Source organism: Anopheles maculipalpis, chromosome 2RL (assembly GCF_943734695.1).
Source record: "Anopheles maculipalpis chromosome 2RL, idAnoMacuDA_375_x, whole genome shotgun sequence".
NCBI classification, from domain to species: domain Eukaryota; kingdom Metazoa; phylum Arthropoda; class Insecta; order Diptera; family Culicidae; genus Anopheles; species Anopheles maculipalpis.
This window is the reverse complement of record NC_064871.1, coordinates 38898577-38920381: the sequence shown is the minus strand read 5'-3', so window position 1 is coordinate 38920381 and position 21805 is coordinate 38898577. Positions and strand designations below refer to the sequence as shown.

At 42.6% G+C, this 21805-nt stretch overlaps 2 protein-coding genes across 3 annotated transcripts; both read left to right on the top strand.

The window, feature by feature from the left end:
* Positions 1-1368: 1368 nt before the first annotated feature.
* LOC126557722 (glycerol-3-phosphate acyltransferase 3) lies at positions 1369-11779 on the top strand. Of its 2 annotated transcripts, none has more exons than XM_050213592.1 (6): positions 1369-1569; positions 6417-7046; positions 10537-10770; positions 10981-11096; positions 11169-11309; positions 11386-11779. In XM_050213592.1, the coding sequence occupies exons 1-6, from the start codon at positions 1417-1419 to the stop codon at positions 11681-11683; spliced, it is 1572 nt and encodes a 523-aa protein (XP_050069549.1). In that variant the 5' UTR covers positions 1369-1416; the 3' UTR covers positions 11684-11779. The 2 variants fall into 2 exon arrangements, with proteins under 2 accessions (XP_050069549.1, XP_050069548.1); XM_050213591.1 differs by lacking the exon at positions 10537-10770 and adding an exon at positions 7322-7558.
* A 3021-nt stretch (positions 11780-14800) lies between these two features.
* Positions 14801-15780, top strand: LOC126559505 (uncharacterized). The gene is made up of 2 exons (XM_050215673.1): positions 14801-15053; positions 15679-15780. Exons 1-2 carry the CDS (start codon positions 14829-14831, stop codon positions 15778-15780), a joined length of 327 nt encoding a protein of 108 aa, XP_050071630.1. The 5' UTR covers positions 14801-14828.
* Positions 15781-21805: the final 6025 nt, after the last annotated feature.

Genomic DNA, 21805 nt, shown 5'->3' with positions numbered 1-21805 from the left:
CATCTTATAATATTTTAATTGATTATGTTTAATACCGTTGACATGTGAATTAGTAACTGTTTTACCATCGTAACACTACGTGGGAGTATTTAAGCTACAAAAGTATTACAAGTAAAATTACACGTTATTTATTTCATAAGAATCGGTTCATTCGTTCTATAGCGATCCTTGATCGCTGATGCTCTGTTGTTTACGAATCTAATATTAATCCAGATAGTTGTTTTCATTACCTACCGCAAAACGGAACAACCTGAGTAAAAAAGTCCCAAATAATAATATCGATCTACTAACTAACACGGATATTAAACAATCAAAGTGAGCAACAAATTTGCCATTCCCAACGCATAATATGCCCATGATCGATGTACAGCACGGACGAAGAACTGCATGCAGAAATGACCCACAAGAAGCACACATACATACAAGTATTGTAAGAAAAGCACCGCTAAACAAATTATGCTGTAAAGGTATCTGTAATTGCGTAAGCAAACTCACCATCATGGGCAAATAAAGACAAAACGTTAAAAACGTACGCCACGTGTTGGTTACTAGGGCATGTAACGTTGATGGTAACTTGTTAAGGGTTTACAAAAGCATTCTTGCTAGATGGGAATGGGTAGCGGGGCTATGCAGCGAGCGCCATCTTTCTGTCAGATTCACAAACACGGAATGCATCGGTCAAAGACACACAACATTTTTATATTTCTGCTCACGAAACTGCAAATTACTTGTACCTCTTATTTTATTTATTCCTCATAAATGGTTTCTTCCATTTTTTACGCTCTGATTTTTCATTCGCTGCTTTCTTTTGTGTTCCGAAGTTCAACTGCGGGCGATTGATGTAAAATACGAGACCACTATGCACTCGGGCACTATGGGATCGGGGCAGTATTTTCTGTCAAGCTCCCAAACTAGATCCGCTTGTGTCAATTCCTTGCTACTTGAGCTAGATTTGTTTGTGTGTTGCGATGGATAAGAAGCAGCGCTACGCATTACGGCTCTGATTATCTCGTTTTCGTTATGAGCAAAAAAACTCGACTTAAATAACAACTTTTGTGCTGCACCGCCCTATTCAACAGCACAACGGCCAGGAAGTAACAACGCACATTGGAACGGTACAGGAAATAAACAACAAAAAACGCGAAAGGACGCGCGCGTGTACATGAGTGTGTGTGTGCGTGTGTATGTTGAACCAGCAGAAAAGGAAGCTGCAATTAAGGACAACACCCGGGCAACACATATAGAGGAGTTGTGCTGGGGGAGCTGAATTTTTGTGTGACAATTGTTGTTACGTGATTGTTTTTAGTGCGCTGGTGGTGTCCGGCAGCTAAACCCTCCGTCCGTGAAGTGCTGTGCGGTAAGACGGGTGGAAAAGATTATACCGGCAATCGTGGAAATTCGTAGCAATCGGACAGGATGGGAGGATTGCAGGCGGCTTGGTCCATCATGTCGATGGTGACGCTGACACCGTTCTTTGCTTTCCTGTTTACCATCGTGTTTATGGCATCGATCGGAAAATCGTTCGGTGTGAGGCGGCTCTACGTGGATCTGTTGGTGAAAATCTTCGAGGTAAATGTTGGAAAAAGACGGCACATTTTTGTACCGCTATTCCCTGTGCTACGGAAGAAAAAAAGTATTCCTTTTTTCCATCCTAAGTTAGTGTGTACGTGGGAGGATGTCCAGCGTCTGTAAAGAAAATCAATAATCTTCTACTTGTCTCATGGCTGTGGTATTTCGTCCCTATGAAACGGGTAAAACGCAAGGACTTCTTCAATCAACGTGTCGCGTGCGTCCTTTTTAGGTGTTAAGGATCGCACTGTAACAAGCCTGCCACTAAAAGCTACTTGCTGTGCATGAACGTACGTGCTAATGCATATTTACTGGTAATATCAATACACCAAAGGAAACCATTCTCGCCCACCTCGCTTTATATTCGGCTTTCACACATCTACCCCGTCGGTTGGCGGAAGCAGAAGATTATCGAAAGCCGAGAATTGAATCCACAATCGATAACCCACCGTGGCAAATCGGTGTTGCTGGTCAGCACATTTAAGTCGCTTTTTTATTATTCTACCCACGATGCATGTGCGCGGCCAAGGTGTGGGGTGGACACGCGCGACAAGAAAGGGTACAAGAGTATACGTCCATCGACTTGCCAGTCCAGCGGACCCCAAAGTATTGCTGAATCATCATTATGCCTTATCAAATGGTGATGTTAAACCGCGACGGTCCCGACGTTGTTGTTTTGTCCGGCGCAAGGTTTGACCAAACTAGCGTTAAACGTACAGCACAGCAACGCACCGGGTGACCATGTCGCCTATGTTTTGCTGTGTTGGGATCGAGCATTGATGTCCGCGGGAATTGAGCAGTCTGCACTTTAACTTGCTAATGAACCGTAATCTTTTCCAACCGTAATTCAAAATGCCCGTAACATTTCGTATTTCGGATGGTTTTTTGTGATTGCAGGTCCAAAGTACAGGGAGATTTGGAACTGAAGCAACCTACAGTAACTGTATCAGTACTACTGTTCTTCATGTTCATGCGGTAGTGACATGTTTCTTTGGGTTTGATCTAGTTCACATTGAGGTGGCAGGAAATACTGTCATCGGAAGTTCTAAGTTGCGTTCTGACCATGATTGTTTGTTGCACTGCAGTATACCGGTTGTCGTCGTCACCCTTTATACCATAGTAGCTGTAGCTTTTGCAAACGGCAAGAGAGACGTGCATAGGGCCTATTATCTATAAGCTTGACCGTGAAATTATAATCGCCAGTACGTACAAACCATCCAGTGCTCGGTTGGAACCTTTTATACGTAGTATATGCGCGTGTGTGGCTCTGTTACGCGGTTTCTCTACGATGCGGTCAAGGCCACCAGTTGTGACTGTGAGTCTTGCTCGGATTTCACCAATACGCCAGCTGCGTCCCCACTAGACTGCTCATTTGCACAATGTTTTGCCTTTGTTTTCGTTTTAGCGGATGAACGCATAGGATGCGCCTCTCTTTGTAACGAAGCACAAGAAGACCATTCTTCGACTGTGCATGCAGTGATGTCCACAACACACGGAGTACACGACTGCAGTGAACCATGCCCCTTCTTAAACGGCGATGCTGTGATTTTTGATCGTCTAGTGGCCATCGTCAATGAACCCAAAAATTTGGGGTCTTGTTCCGTATCGCAAAAAATTGCGACCAAGCGATTATTTTGCGCTCGTTCGAATGTATTTCCTCTACGCTTCATTGCACTAGACATTACCTTCCAGTTCCCAGACATGCGATTGATGCAAGTTCATTGAAATTTGAGATGCATAAAGTGCAAAGAAACCCTGTTTGCAATACAGGGTTTTCCGGAGATATAATAAACAAATTAGCCGAGATATTGTTTTGTTCAGGTATATTATTGATTCAATCTGTGATATATAGAATAGCTAGAATGTTCCGCAGGACGGATCGTCCCGCCGGATTGTAGAATCACTCATTTTCCATCCTAGTATCCATCGCTTAGACAACTGTTCAGGTCGCCAGGACATTTTACAACACTGGCTACTTGGACCAACTCCACAAAATATAACCGGGTCTGCAAAAATATGCCGATTGAATCAATAATATTCCTGAAAATGTCGATACCTCGGTGAATTTGTTCAGTATACCCTAGAAAACCCTGTAAGCTGAGTGCAGATAAACGATCTGGTCACCCTTGTGTAAAAATAATTATAAACTGAATTTAGCATGTGATATTAGAGAACTGTAAGTAAGTATCAACGGTTCCAATTTAATAATATATGAAAAAATGCTCAAAAGCCCACGCTTTTTATTACCAGCTGCATGAAGGGAATTACGATGAGTTTAATGCACTTCTTTCGCATCATTAATCGTTGAATTTTTATTGGATAGCATATTGCACCCTGTTTTCACTGGTTCTTTTCTTTTTTTTACTTCCTAACATAAAAGCACGTACGTAAAACCAATAACGACGCAAAACGTTTCCCTAAAAGTCAAGTGCCGGTGCGATAAGATTACATTCAAGGCACCGGCAATTGGGCCGATACCTTTATCAACGAGCTATATCGGAACGGGCACAATTTTCGCCTTATTTTGCATTTACCAATGCCGTTCATGTTTTCAAAGGCGAACTTGTTTTACGATGTGTGTGAAAAGATCCCCGGGAACAACGACCGGGGGCGACCGACCAGGTGATCATTTTCAAATGTGCATAATTTATTGCTCGTGAGTTATCCATGACGGTACGGCAACATCATCATCGCACGTTATCAATCATCATATAAAAGGTTTCATTCCTGTGTTATCAGCCCGTTCAGATTTACGGTTCAAGCTGCAAAATACAACTAACAGGTCGCATACAGCATCTAGAACATTCCTCAAAATAATACTATCCGCGGCCAGCATTCGGTAGGGGACTATCGTTGTGAATCCGTGGACTTGCTACCGTGCTGCTTTGTCACCAGTCTCTCTCCCTTGTGGGCAATACAGTGAAGTTTCAGTTTACTTACCAATTAGCTTTATTTATTTGCTTTATTGCTAGTCCCCAGCAGCATCCCTCTCCTTGCGTTCCAGCAATGACACCTTAGCTTACTTAGATTGACGCAGAGTGCATTGAAGTACTTGGATCCTCTCTTCTCTTGCGCAGCACGTCCACGCTTGGTGATGATTGCGTGATTTCATTTTTCACCAAGGCGAGAAAGGACTATTCAATCCATCCTTTTCTTAGTCGCTCAACCCTGCCACGCATTAGCAACAGCTAGTGCAAGCACAAACAATTTTCCGCCACGATTCAAAATATTGCAGGACGACGCACCGTCTTATTGGTGCGCTGATGTGATGTGGCTGAGGTATAACGCGAGCTACCCTTCTTTGACTTGGTATGAAGAAAAATAAAACGGTTAACATCAACAGAGTTGCGATAAGCGGTCGGTCAGCAGGCTTGCTCTTGTTGTTAGAGGTGGCGGCCATCAGCTGTGTGATATATAAATAGATAACAGCTGTGATGGAAGGAAAAGCTTCGAAGCACAAAATAGGAAGGTTTTTCTGTAAGATAAATCAATCTAATTACAGTGAATTTATACGAACAGCATCGGTTTCAAATTGATTTAGTTGCAATAAACATCTCAAGTAGAAATTAGTCTCTTGACGCTCGTCGTCGTGATGATGGCGTCATAAAGAGGGGATAGATGCTACGCATGACGCAATTGTTAATGAACTGTGCTTCGTTGAAACGCAAGACAGCTCAGCGGATCTGGCCTTTTCGCCTCCGGTCGCCGGTGACCTCCAAATTCAGCCGAAACTCGTCTCAAAGACGACGGTAGATTTCTTTCTCACATACCACTTTGTATGATTTCTCCACCAATAGAACCAAAACGATCGATTGCCGTATCATACAAACTGCTAGCTACTTACAGGGTGGCATTGTGGAAGAGATACACTTTGTTTTTGTAACAAAATTGAAATTAAGCAATACGGCCTGGCCGTCCTTTATAAATAAAAAAAAGAAAAAAAATAGTTTGATTTCTCTTCGGACATCTCTTAATACTAAACTTGTATTTAACTTAATTTATTTCAAATCTTTCAACTTTGCACTTGATAACGGCTCGTAGACGCTTTTGATAATCGTTGCAGGCGCGTCTCTTGAATCCGTCCAAATTGATATGTTTGACGTCGTCCAACTTTCCAAGCATGTATGTCTCCTCGTATCGGTTGATGGTCCGGTAGACGAACAATCGGCTTCAATTGAGATGAGACGGTTCCTGCCTAATCTAAATATTTGTCAAACCTTGACAATGCAAAATGTTTACTTGTTTGCGACTCGAATCCATTATAGTTTACTAGAAAACTGCAACGAACATTAAGGCCTGTGGTTGTTTTTCTGTCTCTTTCTTTGAACTTTGAATCCGTGCGGAAGCAACAGCTTCATCGTTCCGATATCGGAAGCTTTTGCCATCTGTCAAATCCCATATGAAATTTTGACAGGATCAAGATCGAAAAAATTGGAACGATGGAGTTGTGCCAAGTGTACGTTTTGTTCAATAAATAGTAAACCAATAAATCTGTCATAACCTGTCAAAACATACCCATATGGTGGACACACAGTGACAGAAAACACATTAAAGGGACATTCGAAGAAGTGTATCACTTCTGCGATGCCACCCTGTAAAGTGGTTTTTAGTTGATCTTGTAATTAGAAGCGTTTTTTTTTGCTCACAAATTCTGAGCGATGGAGAGATTTTTTTGTGATGAATTTATGATCGCAAAGCTTTTTTTAAACGTGTGAAGTAATCAATTTATTATTTTATGCGTGATGAGACACCTTTTTTGTTGTGCAATATAACTATGAACCTTCATATGCCTTGTTTACCATGTCTAATAATAATGTGTATTTTTTTCTGTCCCTTTCTACTTTTAGTTCGGTCGACAAAACATTGAATCCGTGCGGAAGCAACAGTTCGCAAACATTACAAAATCAGATGCCGAAGATGAGGACACACCTACCGGCGATGGTCTAAGCACGGAAACAGTCGATACAGGCGATGGCACAGGTAGGACAAACACAAACGGCAACATCCCGAACGGTACCAGCCATCGGTATATGAACGGGCGTGACAATTCATCACACATTGCGAACGGTGGCAATACTGTCATTAGTCGAGCCGAATCGCTTATCCTTTCGCCGGAAGTAATCGACGACACGCGCAGCAAAAGTACCGAACCGCACGAAGATAGTGGTGCCGCACGGGAAAATGGTGAGGATGGTGATGACGAAACCAAATCGGACGGTACGGAAGGTGAACAGGAAGCAGCCGGTTTCAAGCTGTCGAATTGTCTGGACTACGTCAAGTCCGGGATGGAAGCGATCATCGAGGATCAAGTGACGAGCCGGTTCCTGGCGGAGGAGCTCAAAAATTGGAACCTATTAACGCGTACCAACCGGCAGTACGAGTTTATCAGCTGGCGGCTGACAGTAATATGGATGATCGGATTTTTAATACGATACTTCATCCTGATGCCGATGCGGGTGCTTATTTGCTTCATCGGGGTAAGTACTTGAAAATACGTTGATCCGTGCACGAGAAGCAAATTACACTACGATTTTAATTTCTATGCACAAAGCATACTTAAAGCAGGTTAATGTAAAGCTAATTCAGACGATGTCAGAAAAAGATCTGCTAAAGATGTTCCCTTTTTCCGACAAAGTTTTTGCTAACCCATCCTTACTTTGTAGTGTAGATGATATGTTTTTTCTTTTAAATTTTTCTAATGCGATGGCATGGTCTTCTTCTGAAACGCGACTAAATTACATCCAAACCGAAGGTGGTCTACTGTGTGATTGGCTTCGCCTTCGTGGGCATTCTTCCGACATTCCGACTGCGCCGTGCCATGAATGATATGGTGTTCAAGCACACGTTCCGTATGATAACGCGCTCCATTTCCGGCGTGGTGCGGTTCCACCACCCGGAGTACAAACCGAAAACCTGTGGCTTCTGCGTGGCCAACCATACGACACCGATTGACATAGCGATCCTTTCCACCGATTGCACCTATTCCCTGGTGAGACATGCCTGGTGTACGCGGGGTGGTACGATTACGGCGAACGATTCTTTACTGCGGAAGTTGTTGGGATGTTGAACGTATTCTCTGCTCCTACACAATTGGCCGTTGTTTTTTTTTTTTTGTGAATGTATGCAATCTATGTCGTTCATCTACCGGTATGTCGGTGGGGGTGCAATGCTGCAAGGAACTGTAAATAGTGTACACATTCTGTAAATAGTCACATTCATGCACGGTTATCCGGTGGCGTCAATTTATTACAGTAAGTGAAAACATGGCTGTGATTTGAAGCGGATGGTAATTCGGGAAATCGTTTCTCAATTCATAAGGAATTCATTGTATGTTCATTCGGGGGAAAAATTAATATCCGAGTGTTTAAAAATTCATCCGATTCGACATCCTTATCGTTGATGAAAGCTGATTGATACTGAGAATAGTAAGTAAATTGCTTGTAACTGAAAACTTTAATGGCCGTTTACGATAATGCTTTTAAGGAAATTAATTCAACAAAATTAAACGTCACAAAAATGAATTGAAGCTTTAGCTGTAATAGCTGTAATAGAGAAACCACAACAATGCCGCCGTCTCATACGCAGGATTTACCGAATGAAAGAGCAAAGCGAAACATGTGTTCCCTCTCCATAAAAACAATGTGGTATAACCAATTATTTCCTTATCAACAGTAAAAGGGGGAGACTACCGCATGCCCCGTAAAACGTCTCCCAATACAATTTATTTTCTATACGATAAGATGTAAAGATTGTAAAGAAATTAATTTCGTAACCGTGCATCGACGCCTCCAAACTAACCTGCGCCATGATAAGACGGCAACAGTGCTGCGGCAACGAAGGTGCTGCAAAGCAAAGTTCAAGTCAGGTGATGATAACACACATACACAACATGATGCGGTTGCATGGGTGAGAGGGTGGCATCGGCCATCATCGCGCACTGTTACGATGCAGTTATATGCTACGCAACAACTATCCGTTTCCGACATCAGGCCATTACTACTTGGGGATAGAAAGAAGCAATTCAGAGAGAAAGAGCGCGAGTAAAAGCGAGAGTTTTCGGTGAATGAAGAAGCCTTACTAGATGCGGTAGCAGGCCAACCGTTACAGCGCATGGTTTGTGTTGACGTTTTGTCTTGTCCACTATCAGCTGCAACTGTTGCATATGTTGTGCCCGAGCAAAAGGGACAACGGGTTCAACTTCCTTTTGCTGCTGTAAATCGATTCCGATTGCTCATCTGCTTGATGACGTCAAATGCTGTGAGGTCACTTGTTGAACTATGAGCAGTTGTTTGAATAGTTTGGATGTTGTTTTTGCTGGCCATATTGCTAAGAAGCTTTTTTTGATAGCGTTCCCATATATTTTTATTCTCGTCCTTCTCGTTTTTCTTTATGAGTTTTTTACCTCATATATTTTTACCTTGCCTAAAATTTTTTTTTTCATTTTGGTATGCTAGAGCTTAAGGTGATCGAATGATAACTTAGAGTGATGTTTAAACGTTTATGGTAGCTCTAATGAACTCTGTAAGGCTGTAAATATAACTTGTTTTAATACATCAATAAATAAATTAATTTTTGCTCATTTATATTAAAGCTTCATGGTTCATGTAAGAAAAATATAATAAAATAGATGTATTTCTAACATTATTTTTAGCATGATTTAAATTGGACAACAATGCATTGTCTTGTTGTAAGGAGCACTGTCAAATCAGTGCTAAAAACGAAATCAGTAAATTATTTTTTTTAATCGAATCGAATCGAAAAAAAAATTGGTTAATATTAATGTTTTGTAACATACGCCTTCAGTAAAATTATGTGAAAACCATTTTTTTATGCACCCTGCAGAATTTGTATATTCAAACAACATATTTACAGAGTTCCTTAGTGTGCTCATAAACTTTTATGCGAGAAATTTACTTCTCGTTCTCGTCGTTTGTTTTATCATACCTAAACGAAATAAAAAAAACAGTAGTGGACACCAAAAATATATTGGGACGTGCCAAAAAATTGCTGGACAGTAACAGAAATATCTGTGAACGGGTAAAAAAAAAATCCTGGACAAACCTCGGCACTAGAACAAAAACACCTGGGAACGCGACAAACCATAAAGAAGTGTCAAAATTTCGTGGAATGTCCTGTAAATTTATAAGCTAGATTTAAATATATAAGCTAGAATCGCACAAACGAGACTAATTTGGAACACAAATTTAATTTTATTGCTCAATTGAAACTGTAAAAGTTATTTAACTCGAATGGCATGTAATGCCAGAATGGTATTATATGTATGCAAATCGTAATCTATCGTGTTTCTTGTACACTTGAACCCTACACGATTATTTAAATAGCAGGCCCAAGATCACACATTGACGACAATTCTTACGACTGTCCTCTGTTATGCCCCTAGCAACTATAAATCGACTGATAGTTGAATTATATTGTATTGTTCCACTGCAATTTTGATAAAATTGACTTAAAGTATCTGTCTATAGACAGGTAAGTTTTCACACGGCAAATCGTTCGAATATTTAACTTTAACCGACAAATGGATTTGTCCACTCTGGTAACGGTTGAATAAAATCATCCAGCAATAAGCATTATTTGAAGCACAGAACCGTGAAAATAGTTGTACATTAATATAGCCCAAAACCAAACCATTTCATCGTCATTCATTTTGATTGCCAAAAAACAAGCATGAAAGCATGGGTTTCATGTGTCCTTCAGGAAAAGTGTTTCCCACCCCTTTACGATTAATGTATGATATTAACTTGCATTGTGTATATTGCCCAAACCTTCGTACGAAGACCATACCATCGCCCAAAGAATGTGAAATCGATCCGACGGTCCTTCCATTGTGTACCTTTGTTAATTCCCGTTGAACCATCTGTAAATATTACTCAACAGCATCCACCAATGTGCTCGATCATTTTCCCTCCTTTTTCTCTCTCTCTCTCTGGCATCTCCCACATTCAGGTCATTTGGTTGACGGTCTGCACCGCCGTGGTTGGCTGCGTGCCGGAAGGTTCCATCAAGCGCGCGATGGTGAAGCGTGTTCTGATTCAGTGTTTCGGCTTTCTGTCGAGTGCATTATCATCTGTGATCAATTATCATAACATACAGAATCGTCCATTGAATGGCATCTGCGTAGCAAACCATACCAGTCCCATCGATGTGTTAATGTTAATGTGTGACAATTGTTACTCGCTGGTAAGTACTGGCCAAAAACTGGTAGGGGAGAGTGTACTACATCATCTTTTACCATCCCTCCCAAACAAAAAAAAAAAAAAACAAAAACCGATTTGATTCGCCCGTAAACCCTTGGAAATTGTAACATTGGTATTTTGAGAGTAAAACTCAGTTTGTAATGAATATTTTTCACCCTATTTATATCACACCAATTCAATTCAATTCTAAAAGATTGGCCAACGTCATGGAGGATTTCTTGGTGTGCTTCAGCGTGCCTTGGCAAGGGCCTCACCACATATCTGGTTCGAGCGGGCTGAAGCTAAGGATCGGATATTGGTTGCAAAGAGGTAAGTACCTTGTTGTGTGCAAAGCATAAGGTACGCCATTATTCTAACGTCTATTATTACAACATTCCGCAGACTAAAGGAGCACGTAACAGATCCGAACAATCCACCGATTCTGATCTTCCCCGAGGGTACTTGTATTAACAACACATCCGTTATGCAGTTCAAAAAGGGCAGCTTTGAAGTTGGTGGTGTCATCTATCCAGTGGCCATCAAGTGCGTTGCTGTCGACCAGTTTTGTTTGCTTTCTGTGCGCCTGCTCATTACTTCCTGTTTCTTCTATCCATTCTAGATACGATCCACGGTTTGGTGATGCTTTCTGGAACAGCTCGCGATACTCGATGATGCAGTATCTTTTCCTCATGATGACGTCGTGGGCGATCGTGTGCGATGTCTGGTATCTGCCCCCGATGGAACGTAATGAGGGTGAATCGGCGATCGATTTCGCCAACCGCGTGAAGCGCGTCATCGCCGACCAAGGCGGTTTGGTCGATCTCGTCTGGGATGGACAGTTGAAGCGTTCGAAACCAAAGAAAGAGTGGAAGGAAAAGCAGCAGGAGAAGTTTAGTAAACTGCTAAAAGGCGAATGACAGACGGCCTAGCGATCACCGTACCGATCCCGATGGCACCGATCGTCGACGGATCGAAACAGCAATGCGAAAGTTACAACACCTCCAGATGAGGTGCCAGAACCTGGTGCGGAGCAAAGACAGCAGGGCGAGTCCTGCGCTCAGTAGAGTGGAATTCCGTTAAAAAAAAATAGACCATGTGCGCACCATCCTTCTTGACTCGTTGCAGTTAGATAAAACACGAAACCAATCAACAAAACAAACATTCAGGAAGTACGCCATCCGCGTAGCAAATACGCACACGGATGAGAATGTATTGTTCCGTAACGGCAACAACACCAACTATCATCACCAAATAACAAACTAATCAAATGCGCTTAAGGTGAAGATTATCCTCGCTCGCTGTAAAAACAAAGTCTTAATTTTACGGTTTGCTTTCCTTGTTTTGGTGCTCATGTTGTGTGTTTTTGTTTTTGCAACATCCAGCATTTACTTTTAGCGCATAACGCACCGCATAACAGCTCCTCAGTAATGCTCGTTTCATAGTAGTACAAACCGATGGTAGCACAGTAACCGAATTTACTTAAGCAGAGCAGAGTAAGGCGGACGTTACCCCGGACAGCCAAAAACACACACACCAACGCAGAGCGTAAAATAATCAGGCAGACTCTGCAATTGTATGTTTCCTTTGTATACAAATTCTTCTAATTCCCTTTTTTTATTCTCACTTCTTTGCATGTTTCTATGTATCCCCTTCCAATATGTATTACGCTCGGTAAAGCTTTTAATCGTATCTTTCTTGAAGTGTAGTATTTTGTTTTATGAAATCTCTATTTGATTTCATCATTTTTGCTATTGTTCAGCATTTTTCTAAGCAACATTATTTGTCTGTAAAATCGGTTTGAGCGTACAGTTAGTTTTTTTTTTCTTTTGTGTGTGCATTTATGCAAAGCTTTTTCTTCACTTTTTGTAAATGAGTCCTGCATGCTTTAGTTTCTTTTGTCAATCAATTATAAATAAACTTTGTCGTATATACGGGGCAGCCGTATATCCCGTAGGATTGGGCAGCTTATTGGTAACCGTACAGATACCGGACACACGAACACATACACACAATGAGCGTGGATGGTATTGTATGGTGTAAATGTAGCATTAATAATAACTGTATATCATAAGACTGAACATAAACAAGGTGATGGAATGAGTGATGAAAGCAGAGGATCGATAGAGGGGAAAGCAGCAAAGTAGCACGATCATGGTTTGTTAGCGTGCAGATGTTAAGCATAGAGAGTGTTGTTCTAGAGTGCGATTCACGGTTGCGGAAGTTATTTATAATCGGTGAGGATGAGAGGACTGCGTACGTTGAAACCTAATCAGTTGGAGAACAAAACTTTAGACAAAAGACTATACGAGACAGTGTGAGATGTATGCCCGTTAAACAGAGAAGAGTGTATAAATAGGTTAGAAACCGGACATTCCGTTACCGGGGTCCTTAATGCCAGGTGTGTAGAAAGGAGTGTTATGTAACACACTGTAAGCTGCTGGTACTGGAATGTGGATTAAAAAGCAAGGGAAACGTAAACACAGAAAAAAAGACACAAGGGACAAAGTGGTTTGTGGTTTGTAAAACTAATTATGAGGCTAAATAGGGTGCAACCATAATACTACGATAATCTGCACTTTCAATCACACTTGTGAGTTGTTTTTTTCTTTTTTGGTTTACCAACCGGCTGCAGTTATAATCGTCGATGCATTTAAAATTAAGTGTTGTGTTGTGTTTTTGGTTGATCGTTATGATTGTGTTAAGAAGCGATGTAAAAACCATGTAAAGACAGGCATAATTTCATATAAGGAAAGCAATTTAATGCCTAATGGTGCCAATTGCGAGCGAAAGAAAGGCTGTAGTACTAACACAGATGGTTCTGCTACTGCTAATACTACATACACTTGCACACCCGATACATGTGTCTTTACGTAACAATCTGATTAAGGGAGAAATTTAAACCGATCAAGAAAATCTTATCACTTGATGGGCGTAGTTGAATTGTTCTTGCAAAATCCACCTGCCTACACTATAAAGAGGATAATAATTTCCTATGGTCAGTTGTAACTGCCTACTAATAAATAGTGTCACCAAGAGCAAAGACAAAAAGAAACAATAGATTTACCCATACACACCAAAACCTAGTACCAGTCTGCCAAACAGCAACATTCGCTAATTGAAGGGTAATTGAAGTTTGTGAATAGTAGTTCTTTGGATAGAGTTTTAGTTTTAGTAGCAAAGGTTATTCGTTCACATACGTGTGCATCACCAATGCGCTACCATGTACAGCACCAGGAACAGTTGACCGTTGTGTAGAGAAGCAATAGGGAACTAGTGTTTTGAACAACACCACACCAAGACGGACCAAGAGTCCAACTGCATACTTACATGTAACCATTGTGAATCGTTTTAAATCCAAGAAGAGTACGAACCATTGTAATACTGCATTTGCTCTATGATTCTATAACTGCTCTTAAACCATCAAACATTGCTCTCGTTTCTCGTTTCTAGAATTGAAACAAATGGAACTGTGCGAAACAATGGTTGAACCGGGGTTTAAAATTTACTGACTAGTCAGTTATATAACAAAGATGCGCAAGAGGAACCTCCTAAAATGCACGATTGAACATGTGGGAACAAGGTGAAATGCTAATACTGCTGTCAATGATATTTATGATACAAAAAATACATTTAAAACACACACACACACAATTTGAATGCCCATTTGCGTGTATGTAAATGGAGGGAGAAATTCGGCGAGGAAAGGATATGTAGTTGAATGAGAAATAAAACATGGGATCATTTTTTTCCTTTTGTTAAAAATGTGGTTGTTTTGCATGTATGCTGTTTTATGGGAATTTGTGGGATTTTTGAGAATTTATACTAGTCAAGGCCCGGTGGAACTTGACAATCGACGTGAAGAACGCCTTCAACACGGCCAACTGGACAGCGATTGGAGCAGCTCTGCAGCAAAGAAACAGGCCATTGTACCTCCAGGCGTTGCTGCGGAACTACTTCGTCAATCGCACGCTCCACTACGAGACGGACGAAGGAATGGTCTCGTTACCAGTGACGGCAGGTGTTCCGCAGGGTTCGGTTCTAGGGCCAACACTGTGGAATGTCATGTACGACGACCTTCTACGTCTGGAGCTGTCCGGGAAGCGTGCGGACATCATTGGATTTGCGGATGATGTGGCGTTCACCCTTATCGGGAGGGACCCACAGGAAATCAGCAACCATGCTACGAGGAACCTGGAGAGGATCGAGCGTTGGATGGATGCAGTGGGTCTGAAGCTGGCCCATCAAAAAACCGGCTACATGATCTTCTGCACGCATCACAACCCGCAAGTAGGTCAACTACAAGCGGGTGGACACACGATCACTTCCACGGAATCGCTCAAGTACCTCGGCGTCGAGCTCTGCCGCAAGCAGCACTACGGCCGGCATTTGGAGAAGGTCTGCACCAAGGCAACGCGTATCGCAAATGCCTTGACCGCTCTGATGCCGAACAAGTGCGGCCCCAAAAGCAGCAGAAGGAGAGCCCTGGTTAACGTTGGGAACAGCATTGTCCGTTACGCGGCACCATCGTGGGGACGGACACTACTACACAGAGATATTCATCGCACAACCGTTCAGAGGACACACCGCACAGGAGTACTCCGAGTAGCCAGCGCCTTCCAGACGGTGTCCTACGATGCAGCTTGCGTGGTCGCAAGTACTATCCCGCTAGTCCTCCTCCTAGAGGAGGATATTCGCTGCCATGACGACAAGGTAGCGAGGGGATATACTGGACCAGACATACGAAAGCGACGCAGAGAGGAGACCATGGAACGCTGGCAACAACAGTGGACAGCCGGAGCAGAGCAGCAGGGTTCGCCGGGGATGAAGACGAGGAGACTTATCCCGGACATTATGTCCTGGGTAAATCGTAAGCACGGAGAAATTGATTTCTTTCTTTCCCAACTCTTTACAGGGCATGGGTTTCTCCGGAGCTACTTCGTCGAGAAAGGCATCCTCGACGGTTCGCCAAACTGCCCGGTGTGTGAACATGACGTGGAAGATGTCGACCACGTAATGTTCCACTGTCCGCGGTTTGCTCGGATCCGACATGAGATGCAGCAGCAGAGCCACACCCGCCTGACGATGGACAATCTGGCGGCGGAAATGTGTGCCAACCGTGACACATGGGAAGCAGTCCGGACTGCCGCTCGGACCATCTTCAGAAACCTCCAAGTGAGGTGGAATGAGGAAAGTCCACCAACGGCAAGACGGAGGCGACAACAACGACGGCGGAATACGGAACAACCAAGGTAGCAATAGCTGCCGCCGTAATCGCATACAAAGGACTATACTACAACGGAAGCAGCAGCAGCAGCGACGAGTAACCAGAGCAGCAGCAGGAGCTTAGACCCAGCCGGGAGTAACGGCTACGGACGGACGGGTCTGAGCAGCAGCAGCGGAAAGGAAGGCACGAAGCAGCAGCAGCAGCTGAGTCAACAAGGACGAATGACGCAGCAACCGCGCGTCAACGGGATGAGTGCATTGCACAAACGAACCTGCATGGAGTACTACGCACATCAGCGCATCGGCAGGTTTCGGATCAGGTCGAGGAGTGGTTTAGTTGGGTCGCATCGGCTGCCGGGTCCGCTTCACGGGCCCAGCGTCACGATGAATCCCACATACCCCATCTTGAGGGTTGGTCTGTAGCCGCAGACCACCTTCCGAGATGGGGACCTTTTGAAGGTTCCCTCCCCGTTAACATAAAAAAAGGCCCGGTGGAACTTACCTTTGTACCCGCAAACCTTGGTATGCATGCAAACTCCGAAATCCGAAAACCTTGAACCTTTTTTTCCATTGAAAGCCTGTTCGTATTGCTAATAATTTAAGATAGCAATGTTCAACATTCTCCTTGATTACAATACATTTTTTTCTACGAAATGGCCTTGAAGTATGGTACCTATGCTCGGTTTTATAGGTGCAATAGGTGCTAAAATTTCTTGTCGGCTGCCATGGATCTTCAAAATTTGTTCTTTGTCCTGGGGGATGGAAAAAATCGCACAAAAGCACGATGTTTAAATTGTTCATTATGTGAATTATGTAAATTGTTAAGTAATATAAAAAGAAATGAAAATATGTAAAGCATCCCGAAGAGCAGTTTTGTTTGACTATTGCTCCTATTCTTCTTCTTGGCTTAAGGTCCTCTAAGGTCATGCCGGTCATCGAAATGGCTTACTAGACTGCCGATACCATGTAGTTGGTTAGTCAGTCCTCACTACAGTGAACTTTGAGGGATTTGAACCCCGGTCCTGCCGTATGAAGATTGGCGACGCCGGTTTTTATGTTCCTGTCTATCATCTGCGCCCTCGTCCTCTCCTGGCCGTCGGAACACGGTGCAAAGTGGCAGGTGCGAATGGTACTTTGCTGCGCGGTTTTCGTTCCTTTAATTATTTCTCAGCCCTATTTTCCCTCTCCCCAGTCACTTTCCGTGCTCGTCTTCACTCCTCATCTTTAACTTAACTTCCCTTGACCTATTTTCCCTTCCCTTCTCCTCCTGGCCAAATTTTGCCGCATCGAGATCTGCCTCGCTTTGGACTAAATATCCGACTCCCAGAGCGACTGGTAGTAACAGGAGAGCATGCATTCGAGGAGGTAGCTGGTAAATTGCTTCAAATTTTCAAATTAAAATTTTTTTATTTCATAGCTTTCTAAAACTGTGCTATAATTCAGCTATCTAAACGCCCATCAATATGCAATCTGCATTACAGATGGAATATCTTTAGCAAGCTATAATTTCTAAGCATTTTTGGCGCCGCAAGGTATGCAATGCGCAAAGCACTTGGCGGTGTTTTTTCTATCAGTTGAGCAAAATTCGATGTTTTTTCGGCAAAATGCAACCTCCTGTACTAGTATGTTCTCTTGTTACGTGAAATCAAATTTTGGTGCCACATTTGCTTTCCGATACAAATCGAGATCGAAATGTTTTTCTCATCGAAGGGAGAATATTGTTGTACTGCAAAACGAAATGCAAATAGGAATAAAAAAAAATGTTTGTTTTCTTTCTTAATAATAAATTCTATTTAGAATAAAAAATTTCTTTCCTTATTTATTGATAGTAATAAGAGAAAATGCAAATACTAGGGTTTGGTTAATTTCTTTGTTGCTGATAGATCGACTCTCCACCCATTTATTCAGCAAACAATTCGGACAACAGCTCGGACTAGGAATGACCGAGATATCGTCGGTTTTCCACGGGAATGCTGATGGTGGAATTTCCCGGGGGTTACTGGAAAATCCCCCTTAGTCCCCTCCTATAACAAAAATCACTTTTGGGAGGACTTTTTGAAAGATATTTCAAGAAAAAAACAAAAATGAGGATAAAAAGCTTAAAATTGAAAGGCGTCCTTAAAATGTCCCGGAAAAATATTTGTCATCTCGGAAAAATATTAAAAATATTTTCTGGCCACTTTTTAAACTTCCATTTGCTACCTCCTCGGATTCATGCTCTCTTGTTACTCCTGGTAGAATTTGCCGCATAAAAATTTCCGGATTTTTGCCACAAAATTTTCGACCAGGAGTAACACGACAGCATGAATTCGAGGAGGTAGATCGGATCGGCCGAAAATTTCCAAATTCAGTTTTAAAATTCAAAGTCAAAGAAAAATGGGTTCGAAATCGGTGATATCGTCTTTGAGCCGCGCAACGTTTAGTGACCCTGATCCCCCCCCCCCTCTCCCAGTTATTCCCATGGAAAATCAGCGATAGTTTTAGTCCGATCGTGATGAATGACCTACCGTTGGATGCGTCTTTGGCCCACGCATCTTTTTGTAGAAAACCCCAACCCGATCCCTCCACCCCTTCATCCATTCATGGAGGAAAAACCCAGCATTCTCATGGAAAATCAGCGATAACTCGGTCATTCTTCGCCCGATCGGGATGAATGACCTACCGTTGGATGCGTCTTTGGCCCGCGCTTTTTGTAGATGACCCGATTCTTTCTACCCCCAACCCGATTTTTTCTACCTTTGCCGAGTTATTGAACAAAAACTCTTTTCGCTGTTTTTCCTCTAAGACGCATCCAACGGTATGCTGAACGATTGGACCAAAATTGAGCGAGTTATCGTTGATTTTTCACGGGAATGTTGCTGTGGAATTTTCCGTGAGTTTTTGGAAAATCCCCTTTAGTTCCCTTTAGTATTAAGAAACACGTTGCTTAGGTCTTTTAAAAGATATTTAAAAAAGAAATAAAAATATGTAAAGCGCTCCGGTTAGCAGTTTCGAATATTGCTTCTCTTATCGTTATCGCTTCTGGATCCTTCTCTCGCGTAGTTTCCATTTGGCCATGTGACTGTCATTGCACCCCACATAGCATACCGATTCTTCACACGGCGCTACTCAATCTTAAGCTTTTCGCTTGGTCCTAATGGTATTCCCTTATCTGTTCCAGAGCAGGATCATTCTATAAGAGGATTGATCGGCGCGCATCAGGTGCTTGAAGTCTCTGTTCGTTTCCCTAGTCTGCTCAGTCTGTACGCTGTCACTTGCTGGGTCTGGAGCCCTTAGAATCTTGTCGCACACTTGGTCAAGCATACCGTATTGACTCCCTTCTCCTTAATGCCATTGACGCTCCTTCGTCACTCGTTGGCTGAATCAAGTGTAGTCTAACCTGTCGGAGATCAGATGTAGCCGTAGATGGAGGGCTGTAGCCCTAGACCGAGTTTCCTGGAAACTGATGGGCGACTTGGCCATGTCGACACGCCCAAGAAGAAGAAGAAGAGAATTCATAAAACTTGTAGCATATGTAGATTAGTGCATTCTTTCCGTATTCCGTAAGTTTCTGGATATAATTTTGAAAATCTTAGAATTTTCGAGCAATCTAGTACTCGTTGGTGGGATGTACACCCGCCCTTCTCTCCTTCCATTCTTCACTCGCTACGCTCGCTTGCTCGCTGTTGCTAAACTCCGACGACGACGAAGACAAAGTTCAGTTCGAGACCAACACATATTTTCACATATTTTAACGAATATTTAAGCTTAGAAATGAAAAAAATTACGAAATCGTTAAAATAATAATATAGCAACAGAAGATACTGTATGCGAGTTAAATAAGTTCTCGATATTTGTTATTGAATCGTTTATTTCTCCGCCCGTAGGGTTAAACAAAGCTTTCTTAATGTAGCTTTCTAAATTTTATTAAGAGCGGAAAGACGCCATGGAGAAATGGAAGTCGAAAAGCTGACACAGGCTTCTGAAACGAGGAAAACAGACAAGAACCGGGTAGTTACAGTGGGTCTAGGAAGATCTGCCAGGAAAGCATGAGAGCGAAGGGAACGTGCAGAAGGAATGTATATCGGGACGTGGGAGACTTGTTTGGAATATAAGTGACACCCAGAAGCAGTTGAATCATTTCGTTATCCAGTCATTTTCTTATTATAGGGCCTAAACAGCTGTTAATCCGTTATTGCTAATTACATCTGCATAAAGCGTGTAAAGCAATTGCATAGTTTTAGGCGTTTTTAACGAACAAGTCATATGATACTTCTGGTTCATTGTAGGGTACAATGGGGCAATGTTCTCTTCTGACGTTTTGCATGTTTTGGTCTACCTATCGATTACTTTTCGTGGTTGGCTTTTCTTTCCCCTCGATTTATTTAATCTTCAGAACCAAACTAATTGATTTTATAAAAAAAATGGTTAAACGATCATTATATATTAATTTGTTAGACAGAAAGTTATTTTTACAAATAAGCTTTTTTACCAGTCAATCAAAGGAACACAGTTATAGTGGCAAACATATCTTTCTTACATCATTCAACTCATGTTTTACTCCATTGTGGTACTTTATTCGAGTCCGCGTGGCATTCTTTACGACTCACCAGAAGTAAATCTTTGAAACGCATAAATCGTCAGCAGCCAGTGATCTTTATTTCGGGCACAAAACTGGAAAGCCAATGCGCCCCGCCGGAACCAGTTTTATTTCGATGGTTCTTTGGTGTGGTAAAACCAGACAGCCGGCCCCCTGTACTGGTATTGCTGCTTAATGTACCGACCACGGTGTCGGTAAACGTAACTCGATTTATTGGCGCGCACGCATTACAAAACTCCACAAACCTGCATGTCCCATCGAACGGATGACATTTAAAAGCTTCGAAAAAAATAATCTTAACCGGTCGCATGATTATAGTAATACAACGCCTGCCAATTTTTGTGCTGACCGAGATGGGCAAAATCGTGTGGGATTGTGGGACGAAAATAATCACATGTTGACTTTGGCATGGCGCGAACTTCTCGGAACGCTCCCGGGCGTGATGGATTCGGGGGTTTCCCTGTCCCTGACCGGTGGTAGCTCACTGCCTGCTCGATCCACTGAGGACTGTGAGGGTCTGTCTGTGTGAATAGCTCGCGCACGTGACAAACTGACAACGCGCTATGACGTTGATCGTAACCATGGTAACCATTGCTGCTGCAGACCGTTTTCAAGACAACCATATTGATCATGCCTTACCCTTTTACAGTTCGCTCGGTTTCAGAATGCATACAAGAGGAACGAATCGTCATTGGTCACACTGCACTACTGTTGGATGCATTGTGTCTGCAGTTGCAGTTGCATAATAGTCCGCTCAGTGACAGCCATCTACTGTCATGTCGTCGCATGCATCCATGCGTTATTGCGCAGCTTAATGCGCGAGCTTCTGAAGTGCATCCGATAATGGAGTAGCGATGTGCTAGTTTACGGTTTACAATAAAGCAACGCTTAATCGGTTGCTTATGTTCTTGCTATATGGCCTTGCGAGAGATTTTACGTTGCACGAGACACGAGACAAATGTTGCCTCATATCCGCCTCATAGGCGGGGACAGATATCAAGCAAATGTTAGGTTAGAGGATGTATGAATGCGCTTAACTATATTTAAATTTAGTTTTTGGATGAGAGTGGGTCCGATAGCCGAGGCGGTAGCGGCGAGGGTCTTCAAACGGTAGGGGCCGGATAAGGAAACCCGTCCCAATCGCGCCTCCCTGTAAGAAGGACTAATTTCCAGCTTCGGTTAAAATTAGGTCTTCTAGAGGTCTTGTAGGAGTTGCAGTTGTGTAGAAGCTGTTGGA